Source organism: Microcaecilia unicolor, chromosome 1 (genome assembly GCF_901765095.1).
Source record: "Microcaecilia unicolor chromosome 1, aMicUni1.1, whole genome shotgun sequence".
In the NCBI taxonomy this organism is placed as follows: Eukaryota; Metazoa; Chordata; class Amphibia; order Gymnophiona; family Siphonopidae; genus Microcaecilia; species Microcaecilia unicolor.
The window spans coordinates 69,226,139-69,238,969 of record NC_044031.1 but is presented as its reverse complement, the minus strand read 5'-3'; the positions used below and the strand labels follow the sequence as shown (position 1 = coordinate 69,238,969).

The following is a 12,831-nucleotide window of genomic DNA, read 5'->3' as shown; positions in this document are numbered from 1 at the left end:
CATCTGGCAGCTTCTGTGAATCTCAAGCTGTGATATATGAATGTATCTTTTTTAGATAAATTGAGGACATGAGCATTTAAATTATCGACTGATCGATATCCATAAATCTATCTAACTGTGTTGATAGGGAAAGCCAGATTAAGACAAGTTTTGTCCTTGTCTTTGTCTCTCGGACAGCAGGGTAAATAGAACACATCAGTTATTTGCCATCTTGGACTTCCATGATTATGACCGAAGATGGCAAGTTCCAGTCTGGGATTCTTGAATATAAGGGGGGAGAAAGTGTCTTAGATTGCATTGTACAAGCAGGATTTTATATTCCAAAAATCAAGCCAAGTGAAAGTCCCTAATGTAATCAGCATCTATGAAAGAAAAGTACTTTATATCGTTGTTTTACAATTCATACAGATTTATTAAGTGAGAGATTGAGGATTATGCAGAGCTTCTTATAATGTCTGAAATGGCAATGCAGATATTGGACAATAAACAGACATTGAGATAAGGCATGAATATGTAAAAAGTTGTCCTCACACAAACAGTACTTAATCATGTAAGCTGTGTGTTCATTTTAACCACAGCAGTCAAAACTGAGAGGCTGTTTTGTGGCTTGTTATATTGATTTAAATTGTTACATACTCTGATGTTTTATTACGGGATCCTTTTACAGTTACTGTGCCTTAATGCAAGGGGTCTTTTACTAAGCGGTGGTAAGCCCAGCGCAGGCTTACCCTCACTAAAACGGAAGTACCGCCGAGCTACCACAGCAGCCTGGAGGTAGTTCCCAACATTTCTTCTTTTTTCCCCCCAAATATTAATTATTAAGTTTTTCTGTTTTTTTTACGTAATTGTGACAAATGAGGATGTTATAATGCCTTTGAATCGCTCCATGGTGCGACCGCACCTCGAATATTGTGTTCAATTCTGGTCATCGCATCTCAAAAAAGATATAGCAGAATTAGAAAAGGTGCAGAGAAGGGCGACAAAAATGATAAAGGGGATGGGACGACTTCCCTATGAGGAAAGGCTAAAGTGGCTAGGACTCTTCAGCTTGGAGAAAAGACGGCTGAGGGGAGATACGATAGAGGTCTATAAAATAATGAGTGGAGTGGAAAGGGTAGACGTGAAGCATCTGTTTACTCTTTCCAAAAATACTAGGACTAGGGGGCATTCAATGAAGCTACAAAGTAGTAAATTTAAAACGAATCACAGAAAGTTTTTCTTCTCTCAATGTGTAATTAAACTCTGGAATTCATTGTCAGAGAATGTGGTAAAGGCAGTTAGCGTAGCGGAGTTTAAAAAAGGTTTGGACAGCTTCCTAAAGGAAATGTCCATAGACCATTATTAAAATGGACTTGGGGAAACTCCACTGCTTATTTCTGGGATAAGCAGCATAAAATGTTTTGTACTTTTTGGGATCTTGCCAGGTGTTTGTGACCTGGATTGGCCACTGTTGGAAACAGGATGCTGGGCTTGATTGACCTTTGGTCTGTTCCAGTATGGCAATACTTATGTATTTATGGTAATAGAAGAAAGTCATGTAGAAATGACCAGTTAACTACAAAAAACCCAATATAAGCAAAAACATATATACAGAACTGCTGAAAATGCCAATTTTAAGAAAGGCAAAAGCCGAGAGTTTAGTACCGGTATTGCTGGATTAGGATATATGACAGTTTTCTAACTGGAGCACTGTAGATTTGGTAACATTATAAAAAGTATTTAAATCAAATTGTTTGACAAAATAAATTAAAAGATAGCCACACTTTTTTTTAAAGTTGTAGAGTTGGCGATGTTTGATAGCTGTAGCTTCTTCACAATTTCGTGTGGCACATAAATGATTCCACCATTCATAAAAGTTTAGGATTGTGCAGTGCACACCATTACTGGCGCTAGAAAAGTTTTTTATTTTTGTAGCGCCAGTGTTTACACGACTGTAATCGGGCAGTGCCGCGTGCTGCCAAGTTTCCACCAGGTTAGCCCGATAAATTTAAATTATTGGTCCAAGCCCTAATCCTGTCTAGATTGGATTACTGTAACATCGTTTATATTGGCTATACAAAGACATTTATCAAACGCTTGCAGCTTATTCAGAATACTGCAGCATGGTAGATTTGTACCAGCCACTACACTTCTCGTAAAGTTGCACTGGCTCCAGTTTGAGGCCAGGGCTCAGTTTAAGCTGTTTGAGATTATTTATGGTGATGCACCATTTTACCTATGTGATTTGGTACAACTTTTCAATAGCACTTCTACCAATAATAGGAAAACCCGTGATCAAATGATGTTCAATTTTTCCCACAGTTCACTCTGTCAGATTTAAAAAGATGTTTGATTTTTCTCTCCATTATCAATGTGTCTTATTGTGGGATTCTACCTCTGGAGATGCCTTTGGTCAAGATTTATCAATTATTTCATAAAGTTCGTAAACCTTTTCTGTTTCAGAAGTATCTTGGTTAATAAGTAGGATTTAGATTTGTTTTTATAGTTTTACTGTCTTTGTTTGAATAAATTTGTACTTCCCAAGGTTATGTCTTGGTAGCACTTGATTTGTGATCCGCAATGAACTGAATTTTGGTATTTGTGGATAAGAAGCCCTGTATAACATAACATATAACATCTGGTGGTGAGCGTCTTCTAAATGGGAGGCAAAAAGTGCTCCTGTGTTAACTTTTTGCAGGTGAAAACAAAGGAGGGGTGGGGAAAATAGGCTCTATCCAAACAATAGGGGAGACGTATATTTTAATAACACAATGATATTTATTGCAAATGATTGACTCAAACCGACAACTTTTTGCAGGTGCCATGCTCTAATGTCATTATTAGTGCACAGTGTGGGGGAAAATGCCTTCAAAAATGCTGCATAAATCTGGGTTTAGCATGCAGGAAGGTGCTGAATTAGAACGCACTAGGCCCAGATTTTACAGCATGTTAGTAAAAGGCCAGTGATTATCATAAAGGACACGAACCACCTCATTTTCTTTTAGAAATGATAGAGGCTTGGAACCTTGGACCAGAGTGAGCTAGAAGCAATGGAGCTGATAGGAAGTTGAAAAGAATAGTGATCCATGTTTGTTTCTAACGTTGTTGGTTTGCCTCATGTTCATTCATTAAAGGCAATTCTACTCATGTGAGACGAATTATTGTTCTTTTGTTGCACTGTCTCATTTAACTAGTGGTCATACCTTTTCCAGGTCCTGTCAGATGTGTTCAGTGCTTCAGTATATACGATTGACACAGCTAACTCAGCTTGTTTAGGCTGTGCTTACAGAGCAATTCACGGTAAGGATATGAACGAAAGCACGCTTAACGGTAAAAGGAATATGATACTGTGCAATCTCTATTACTCCTGTCTGCTAATAATCTACTATTTAATAACAGCAGAGTCAAAATAGTACATTTAAAGATACTTATATTTATAAGATGTTTATGCATTTGAATCTTAATGAAAAAGATCTTTAAAAAAAGATGTGGTGGAGTGTGACATTATTATAGTGTTATTAAAGAGGGAAATGAAAGGATGCATATATGATTTTTAATCAGGGTATAAACACATAAACCATCAATTAGGATACAGAGTAATAAAAATGCAAAAAAAATTTCTAAATGCATAAATTGCATATCTTAACAAAATGCTTATTGATTCAAATTGTGGAGGACAAATATGAATAGAGTAGAAAGTCAGAAACTGTAGTGAGAAAAATGAATTAAACGTATCATAGTAAGAATAATATATGTAAAAAAAAGTGTTATAAAGACCTCTAGGAATTTAAGATTTTTTGAAAACCTCAAGAGGACTTTAGAAAGTATGACTTGCTTTTTTGGCATAAAAGGAGGTTATCACTAATATAAAACAGAATGTAATAATACATCTATAAAAAAAGTCTTTGGCGAGACTTCAAAAGGACATTGGCAATTCAATAGAGACCTATGAAAATGCACTGTACGCCATAGACAGGGAGACTTCAGGAGGAAAGATGTACTCTTAGAAGAAAGAAGAAAAAGGTGGCTATCATATTAATCTAGCTTATAAAAATCCTGATTTGCAAGAGTTAGATGTTTTTCAGCCATAATGGAACAAAACAAAATCGTCCAGGACTAAAACTTAGACATTTTGAGCTAGACCTGTTTTTATAACGAATAAGGTACAAAAAGGTGCCCTAAATAACCAGATGATCACTGGAGGGAATCAGGAATCACCTCCCCTTATTTCCCCAGTGGTCACTAACCCCCTTCTCCCCCCCCCCCCCAAAAAATGTGATAAAAAACATTACTTGCCAGCCTCTGTGCCACCCTCAGATGTTATACTCAGGTCCATTAGGACAGCATGCAGGTCCCTGGAGTAGTCTAATGGTGGGTGCAGTACACTGCAGACAGGTGGACCCAGGCTCCTACCTCCCCCTACTTGTTACACTCGTGGATGAAACTGTAAGCCCTCCAAAATTCACCAGAAACCCACAGTACCAACATCTAGGTGCCCCCTTCACTCATAAAGGCTATATGGTAGTGGTGTAAAGTTGCGGGTAGTGGGTTTTGGGGTTTTTTGTGGGGCTCAGCAGACAAGGTAAGAGAGCAATGGTGAGATGTTTACCTGGGAGCATTTTATGAAGTCCACTGCAGTGCCCCCTAGGGTGCCCTATTGCTTTCCTGGGATGTCAGGTGGACCAGTCTACTAAAAATGCTGGCTCCTCCTACATCCCAATGACTTGATTTTGTGCGTTTTGCACTTGGACGTTTTTTTTTTTCGAAAATGGACCAAAAAACAAAACGTCCACAAAACCTTCTATTTTCAAAAATAAAAGCTAGACGTTTTTCTTTTTTTGAAAATGACCTTTTTTCCTATTTAGATTTTGGACACTTTTTGCAAAATGTCCAAAGTCGGACTTAGACGTCATAACAAAAATGCCCCTCAAAGTGTTGTTTCATGCTCAAAAAATGTAATCATGTCTCTCCACTGCTCCCTGGGAAACTCTGGTGTCCAGTTTCCTATAAAGTGAAATTTAAAATCCTTGTCTTTACCCTCAGAGCATTCTATATAGGTTAGCTGAGACATTTAATGCTTTGATTCCATATCTCCCCTCCTATTCTCATGACGAGAATCTTCTTACCATTCCCCATTACAACGTATATGATTGGAATGTTCCCACCACTCTGCATTTTTTTCTAGCCCCATCCCTGTGAAACTGCATCCTGTCCTTCATTCGGAGTGAGTGTCATCAAGCGAGAGGGAAACCCCAACATAAACAAATACCACCAAGGTAACTAGAATTGACCATAGGAAGAGGAAGAAAAAACAATGATTTCAACACAGAACATGTTTCGGCAAAATGCCTAGCTCAGGGGTCTAAAACATTCAAATAAACAAATATACTTTAAAGCAAGTCATATGAAATAAAATATGTATAAAATATTTAAAAATATATAATTTAAATAAAAACATATATATATTATATATATATATATATATTTTATTTGCACCCCACGCTTTCCCACTCATGGCAGGCTCAATGCGGCTTACATATTATATACAGGTACTTATTTGTACCTGGGACAATGGAGGGTTAAGTGACTTGCCCAGAGTCAGAAGGAGCTGCCTGTGCCTGAAGTGGGAATTGAACTCAGTTCCCCAGGACCAAAGTCCACCACCCTAACCACTAGGCCACTCCTGCACTCACATCATTTACAGATAATAAACTCATGCAAAAACAAGTCAATACACTATAAATATCTATAAACATGAGAAAACCAGACAAAAAGATAAAAAGAAAAAGTAAATACAATTTCAAATCTCACTGTTAAGCAGCTTCCAGGGTCAAGTATTGACAGATGTCACTCCAGTGGTAAAAATATCAGGTAAACATGACAGAAGAAATATCAAACAATAAAGGTAAATAAGATAATAAGAAAAAGTGAGTAATAACAAATTGCATATCATTGTACTCGTTGGGAGTTGACTGAAAGATATGTCACCAAATAAAAAATATCAATGAAACACATAAAGTTAGGTATAATTATACAAATATAGAATTTGACTTGACAGTGCACTCAATGTACCTATTATTAATATCAATACCAATATCAACTAGATTCTTTTTAACTGCTGAATCCCTAAGATAAGGGTCCAATGCAGTTTACAGAATAATATTAAAACAGTAACCATACATCAAAAGTACAATTAAGAGCCTAAAATATACTTAAAAATCACAATCTATCAAACAAAGGTTTTTAATTTTCTATGACATGCATAATAGTTCATGTCAATCCTAATAACAGAAGGAAAAGAATTCCAAAAAGGTATTGCCAGAGACAAAAACATCTTTAAAAAGGCATACACGCTTAAAAGGGAAAGACCAAAGTATAAATGAACTGTATAACTGTGCAGAAAATGGAGTCAATGGAGCAGCAACTAGATTTATTGCACAACAGTTAGATGGGCCAACTGTTAACTAGTAGTACAGCCAAATGGACTCATCAGTATGAACCCTCTTAATGGCTGACACATATTACTCATAGGACACTGGAATGCCATAGGCAAATACAATTACTATTTCTGTATCAAAATTCACTGCTATATGCAGTTCTGAGTTTCTCATTTATTTTTATGAATTGAAAAGCACTCTGATGTATTTCTTCAAAGGGTATTATAGAAAATGATGTAATAAACAAAGGATTTTTCACCCATAAACCCTGTTTTACACACGTTAAAGGCCTCATAAAACTACCCACATATGTGTGGTGAGAAAAAGGCATGCACTTTTACGTGACCTGCATGCGTAAGCATCTATGCGCTCTCCACCTGCGCAAAAATAGAGTTATCACCCGGCTACTACGTGGCTCTTGCGGTCATTTCATCTGACGCGCATAGGTCATTACCGCCTGGTTACCACGTGAGTCTTTACTGCTAGGTGAATGGCTGGTGGTAAGGTCGCAGACCCAAAATGGATGCACAGCAATTTTTGGCAGAAATTTTAAAAAGGCCTTTTTTTACAGGGGCACTGATAAATGGATCAGCACTTGGCCAAACCCCGCATCTACACTACCGCAAGCCATTTTTCAGCGAACCGTAGAAAAGGAACCCCATAGTTTGGGCACAGCTCAGGGAACGTCACAAAGTGTGCATGCTGTTAGAAAATATACACCAACATACCTGCTTCACCTATGTACATATACCTGCTACTAAGCAGGTGTAAATACATAGGTGCATTTTCAATGCAATGGGGCAAGTTTTAGGCTATTTATGAGGTATTATAGATGCCTATAAGTCTTTATAAAAGCCTCAAAATAGGTACCTGCTTGGACTTCCAACTTGTTGTAAAATCACCCTTATAGGGTGGAGGTCATTTCATAACAGCGCACCTAAAAATTTTCATTTAAGCACTTAATTTATGCCTGTTGAGGGTAATTCTATTACAGGGTCACCTAGGTGAGGAAGCAGAATGAACATCTATTTTATAAACACATGTGGAGGGGCATAATCAAATGGGGCGCCCAAGTTTTCCTGAGGGTGTCCTCACAGGACGTCCCCACGAAGGGGCGGGGAAACCCGTATTATCGAAAAACAAGATGGGCTTCAATCTTTCGTTTCGATAATACAGTCAGGGCCACTCAAATCTCCACATTTAGGTTGACCTTAGAGATGGTCGTCCCCGATTTTCGGCGATAATGGAAACCAAGGATGCCCGTCTCAGAAACGACCAAATCCAAGCCCTTTGGTCGTGGGAGGAGTAGTGCACTGGTCCCCCTGACATGCCAGGACACCAACCAGGCACCCTAGGGGGCACTGCAGTAAAACTTGGTGTAAATGCCAATGCCTAAATTACGTACGAACTGGGTATATTCTATAACCACATGCATAATTTAGAAATCCTGACAACCCACTCATTCCACGCCCTTGGCCTCGCCCCTTTTCAACTATGCAACTTAGAATTTAAGTGCATCACTCTATAGACTACACTTAGACAGTTCTGCACCTAAATTCTAATTAATGCCAATTAGTGTCAATAATTGATTGTTAAGTGGCAATTATAGGAGCCGACTGGCTTGTTAACTAAGTTTGTGCATGCAAATCCAGAATACAACTGGATTTGCACGAGCAACTTAAGTCACACTATATAGAGTACGAGGGACACTGCATGCAAATGTATTAATTTCCAAATTACTGTGTGGCCATTAGCATGTGAGCCCTTACCAATATCCATTTAGTAGGTGGAAAGGGCTCATGCGCTAACCATGCACTAATCAATCAGCTTGCGACAATGTAGCTGTGCTAACCGATTAATGCTGGGCACACCTACTCTCCCCCCAAACAAGTATTTTTTAGTGCCGCAGAAGCGTGTGCTGTTCCCTGAACTATCGCAGGGCACCTGTGCATGCCCCATGGTAGTGCATTTTTGCACGGGAAGTATGTGGTAGTACTTACTGCCATTTAGTAAAAGGACCCCCATAATGAACCAATCGCGCCCACCTATCTCTTTCCTTCCCTAGAGCACTGACTCACACTAGGGTCTGGGGAACATTGAGAGCAGCAATAATCCTTACTCACCCCTGCCCTGATGGTCGTCTTGCATTACCACCACTAGAGATCAAGTTGACAAATAAGGAACTGATCCAGCAATAATAGGACCTTTTAGCCTGTTGCTGTCATGAGAAATTGAGTTTTAGTGTAACCAAAAAAACCCCCCCAAAAACCCACTATCCTACACCTGTGGAGATGTAGTTTTTGTTTGCTTGTTTTTAAAGGGTTTTTTTTTCATATTTTTGTATTGTTTTTTTGGATATATATATTTTTTTTGTAAAAAAAAATACTCCACAGAGGCTTTTTCTCATGCTTATTTTGCAAAACATCTCATTGCATGGTTTTTCATTACAACAGCTCATTAATGAGAAATTTAAATAAATGTTCACATGAAAGTTTAATGCATTATTAGCCCCGTTTGAGAAATTTTTTGAAAAAAAAAAACCCCAACACACTGACATTAATCCTGGTTTTGTGCATCTGCTGGCATTTTTGCTCTGTTTAATGCATTAATTCTTGTTAAAAGTTTTTAGTATCCAAAGCCTCTAATAATTGACGGAAGTTCGAAGTGCCTTATCTCACAGACCTTTGCATTGGAATACAGTTTAAGATCTCATGTATCGTGCACTTCTGAATATTGTGTGCCCAAGAATGTTCAATAGAATGTATTAATTTGCCAGCAAGTCGAAGCATATCCATTATTCTGTTTGTTCACATGTGTGCACTGTGCATGTGCATTGATCACAAAACCATGCTTCTCATTTCCAGGTCTTCAGGCAGAGACAGGGGTACCATTTGCTGATGTTGTAAGTTTAGGTGCTGAACCTTGGTTAGCAGCAACACCAAACCCCACAGCAGATGAGGTGAGTCGGATGAACCAACTTTAATTTTTTCAGTGTGCCCTGCTCTATCTGAAGAAAGTGAACTTATTGTACAATAGGCATCATGGTCACAGACATACAACAACATCTCAGCTTATGTGTGCCGTATGTATGCAAGCAGACATGAGGGCTTGTGCATCTGTGTGCAATCAGTGCACACTGAGAGATTAAAGAACCATCGTAAGTATACCGCAGAGCCCGTCAAATGTAATGTTGCAGTTGTAACTCAGGTATTTTTTTAAATGAGTATTTCATGGAATTGATTAAGGGGTCCTTTTACTAATCCGCGGTAGGCTGTACGTGCATGCAGCGTACACCCAAATGAGACTACCGCCAGGCCATCATACCCTCCTTATGGTAATTTCAAATTTGGCACGTGCCCATATTGTGTGGATGATTTATTTATTTATTTATTTCCTCCTACACACGCCGGTACCAGCGGTAATCGGCATTTGGCGCATTCTGACCGGTCACTGCATGTGTAGCACCTGAGCCTTTACCGCTAGATCAATGGGTGGCGTTAAGGGCTCAGGCCGGTTTTGGACGCACGCTGATTTCATTTTTACCGCAGGCCCTTTTCCCATCCCAATTTTTTGGTAGATGCGGTAAAACCTGGCCAGCGCACGCCCAATACATGCGCCTATACTACCGCAGGCCACTTTTTACTGCGGCTTAGTAAAAGGGCCCCTAAATAAGAATCTCAATCAGGTCAATATTCAGCTGGGGTGAGAAGTGTTATTTTAAGCTCAGATACTGTGTCTGAATTAAATCTCGATATTTCAGCAATGGTATCTGGACAGTGGCCAATGATGAATATCTGAATAGGGTGGTCAGTGCCAGCACTATCCGGAAAGCTAAGCTACATAAAGCTAAGCCACACTTTTTGCAGTCTTAACTTTATCAGATAGTTATATGCTAACTGGATCAATCTGGAGACCACTCCCGCTCTGCCCATGGACCACTCCAGTCCTATCCAGATAGCAGGACAGTAAAAGTGATCCAGGGAATGAAGGACAGATGAGAGTTCACCAAAAAAGTATTGAAGAAGGGCCGAACTTGGCAGAGTTTTGACTTGGCCTTTGTCAAGGGTCTACAAACATATATTAAATAAAAACAGTTACAAATAAAATCACAATGGTGCAAAAGAATGTGACGGAACAGTGGAAGTTCCGGGTTGCTGCATGGCAAGTCCGTAGCCGCACGGCAACCCTTTCATAAAATGGCCCCAGAATTAGCACAGTATTATTACTGTTGAGGTATCACAAAAGAAAATGACCAGTAGCTCAATTTGTCTCCTCTCTTCCTTCTCCCCTCTTTCTATCTCCAGTTTAATCCACATTTAACTTTTCCTGAAATGTTTTTCAAATATAATATTTCATGATTGAAGACAGTTCATTTTGTTGTTTTTAATGTGTTGAAAGCAGTTTTCAAACCCATAAGGAGGCTGCTGTACTAAGGCACAAGCTGCTCAGCAAGTGCATTTATGTAGGTTATTGTATCTCTGAAATTTCGCCTGTGCTATTTGCTGTTTTGTAATATGCCTAATTTTGCATTTTCAAAGCTGTTTCCAAATTTTGTGGTAAATCATTAATGAGATTAAAAATCAGACAGGCCAGCTCATTGGCAATTCATTAGCGGCAACATTTTGCAAAAAAAGTTCATTTTTGCGAAAATTACCCATGAAGGAGCCCATGATTTTGCATGAATATTATTGCCATGAAAATTTAGCAAAATTGGCCTGCATATGATTGTAACGAGCTGTTTTTGCCAGAAAAATAAAATGCAACTGTGGCCCATGTCTGTGAAAAAATCCCCAGGATAGCGTCTCATTGAGAAAACTAAGGGGCCCTTTTACTAAGGTACGCCCAAAAGTGGCCTGTGCTGGTGTAGGCACGTGTTTTGGATGTGCGCTGGTCCATTTCCACAATGTGCCTGGAAAAAAGGCATTTCTTTTCATGTGCCGGAAAATGGATGTGTGGCAAAATGAAAACCTGCGTGCGTCTATTTTTGGCCTGAGATCTTACTGCCATCCATTGACTTAGAGGTAAGGTCTCATGCACTAACAAGGCAGTAAGCATCCAGCACACGTCAACTGCCGATTACCACCGGGTAAGCGCCACGCGTGTTTTGGGTGTGCGCCAAAAATGGAATGGTCTGCCGGGGCACCTGGTAGCTGGGTGGTAGGGCTATTTGATGCACATTGGATGCGCATAGGCGCCTACATTCTTTTGTAAAATGGCCCCTAAATAAGGAATCTGTCTAGCTATTGAGCAGTTAACATTTTACTCTTGGAAAGTTAGAAGAGTCTGCAGCAGAGATTAGCTTTTAACTGCCATGGCAGTTTAATGACTGTGGGGAGACTTAATCAAATACACTGGCACTTGCTGCACTCTTCAAGTCATTCTGGAAGTCACTCATCATTTTACAGAGTACATAATCTGATAATAAATTTCAGGATTAAAATGCAAGCCTTGTAATAAAAACAGATTTGACTGAGGAATTCATATGCACAGGGACTTGCAGGAAGTGGTATTTTTTTTCTAAGATTTTGTGTTGTTTCAGTGTATGTTAATTACGATCATCAGAGTGCTATTGGGCCTTATCTGGGTGTTGTCAATTTTGTTATGTAGGCTGGAAAGTTTAATAAATATAAAAGCAGGTGTTTGAAAAAAATTTTTTTTGCAGCCTCTTGCCTACTCTACATTAATTTCCTGTTCAGATAAGCATTATTAAAACTTAAGAGGTTCTGTGCAACTTTTTATTAAATTAGCAGGGGAGATATTCCATGTATAGCACTGTAGTTTGCTGTGATAAAATAGATATATGTATAACCTTGGAAGTGTACATTCTAGTTTTGACTGTCTAAAAGTTCAAAAAACACATTTCTGTCAAGTCAAGGCAAAATGATAGAAATAAGGAACAAAATTACTGAACACGTACACAAATAAATCAAATTAGAATGAAACAATATCAAACAAAGAAAATCAATCAATTCAAATTGTTTCTTTTACAATAGCCAATGAGGTAAGAACTGCCGTTTGATTATCCATATATTTAAGAGACCATAGTGGAGAAAAAAACCTCAGTATTTGCTTAGTTCAACCATCTCTTATGTAGCTATATCAGCTTAAGGGGGTCTTTTACTAAAGCTTAGCTTGAGTTATCTGCAACAGGGCCCATTTTATTCCTATGGGCCCTGCTGCAGATAACTCGAGCTAAGCTTTAGTAGAAGACCACCTAAATGAGCTTAAATCAAAGCAATACATCACAGGAGAAAAAAAAACTCCATTATGTTACAATAATTTAACAAGTAACAGTGCAGTTCAAACCAACAGTGACTCTACAAAATTGCTATATCAGAGCATTCAAATCCAAACTATAAACCAGTAAAGGCACTTGCACCTATCTGTCTCAAAGCTGCTTACAGTATCCTCCTAT

The 12,831-nt window shown here is 38.7% G+C and overlaps 1 protein-coding gene across 2 annotated transcripts in view; it reads left to right on the top strand.

Annotated features, from left to right (window-relative positions):
• The window catches only part of XYLB (xylulokinase), a 200,881-nt gene that overhangs the window by 180,136 nt on the left and 7,914 nt on the right, over positions 1-12,831 (top strand). For both annotated transcript variants that reach the window (XM_030198171.1, XM_030198180.1), the window contains 2 exons: positions 3,192-3,279; positions 9,281-9,375. In XM_030198171.1, coding sequence (XP_030054031.1) covers positions 3,192-3,279; positions 9,281-9,375 — 183 coding nt within the window. The remainder of the gene's footprint in view (positions 1-3,191; positions 3,280-9,280; positions 9,376-12,831) is intronic.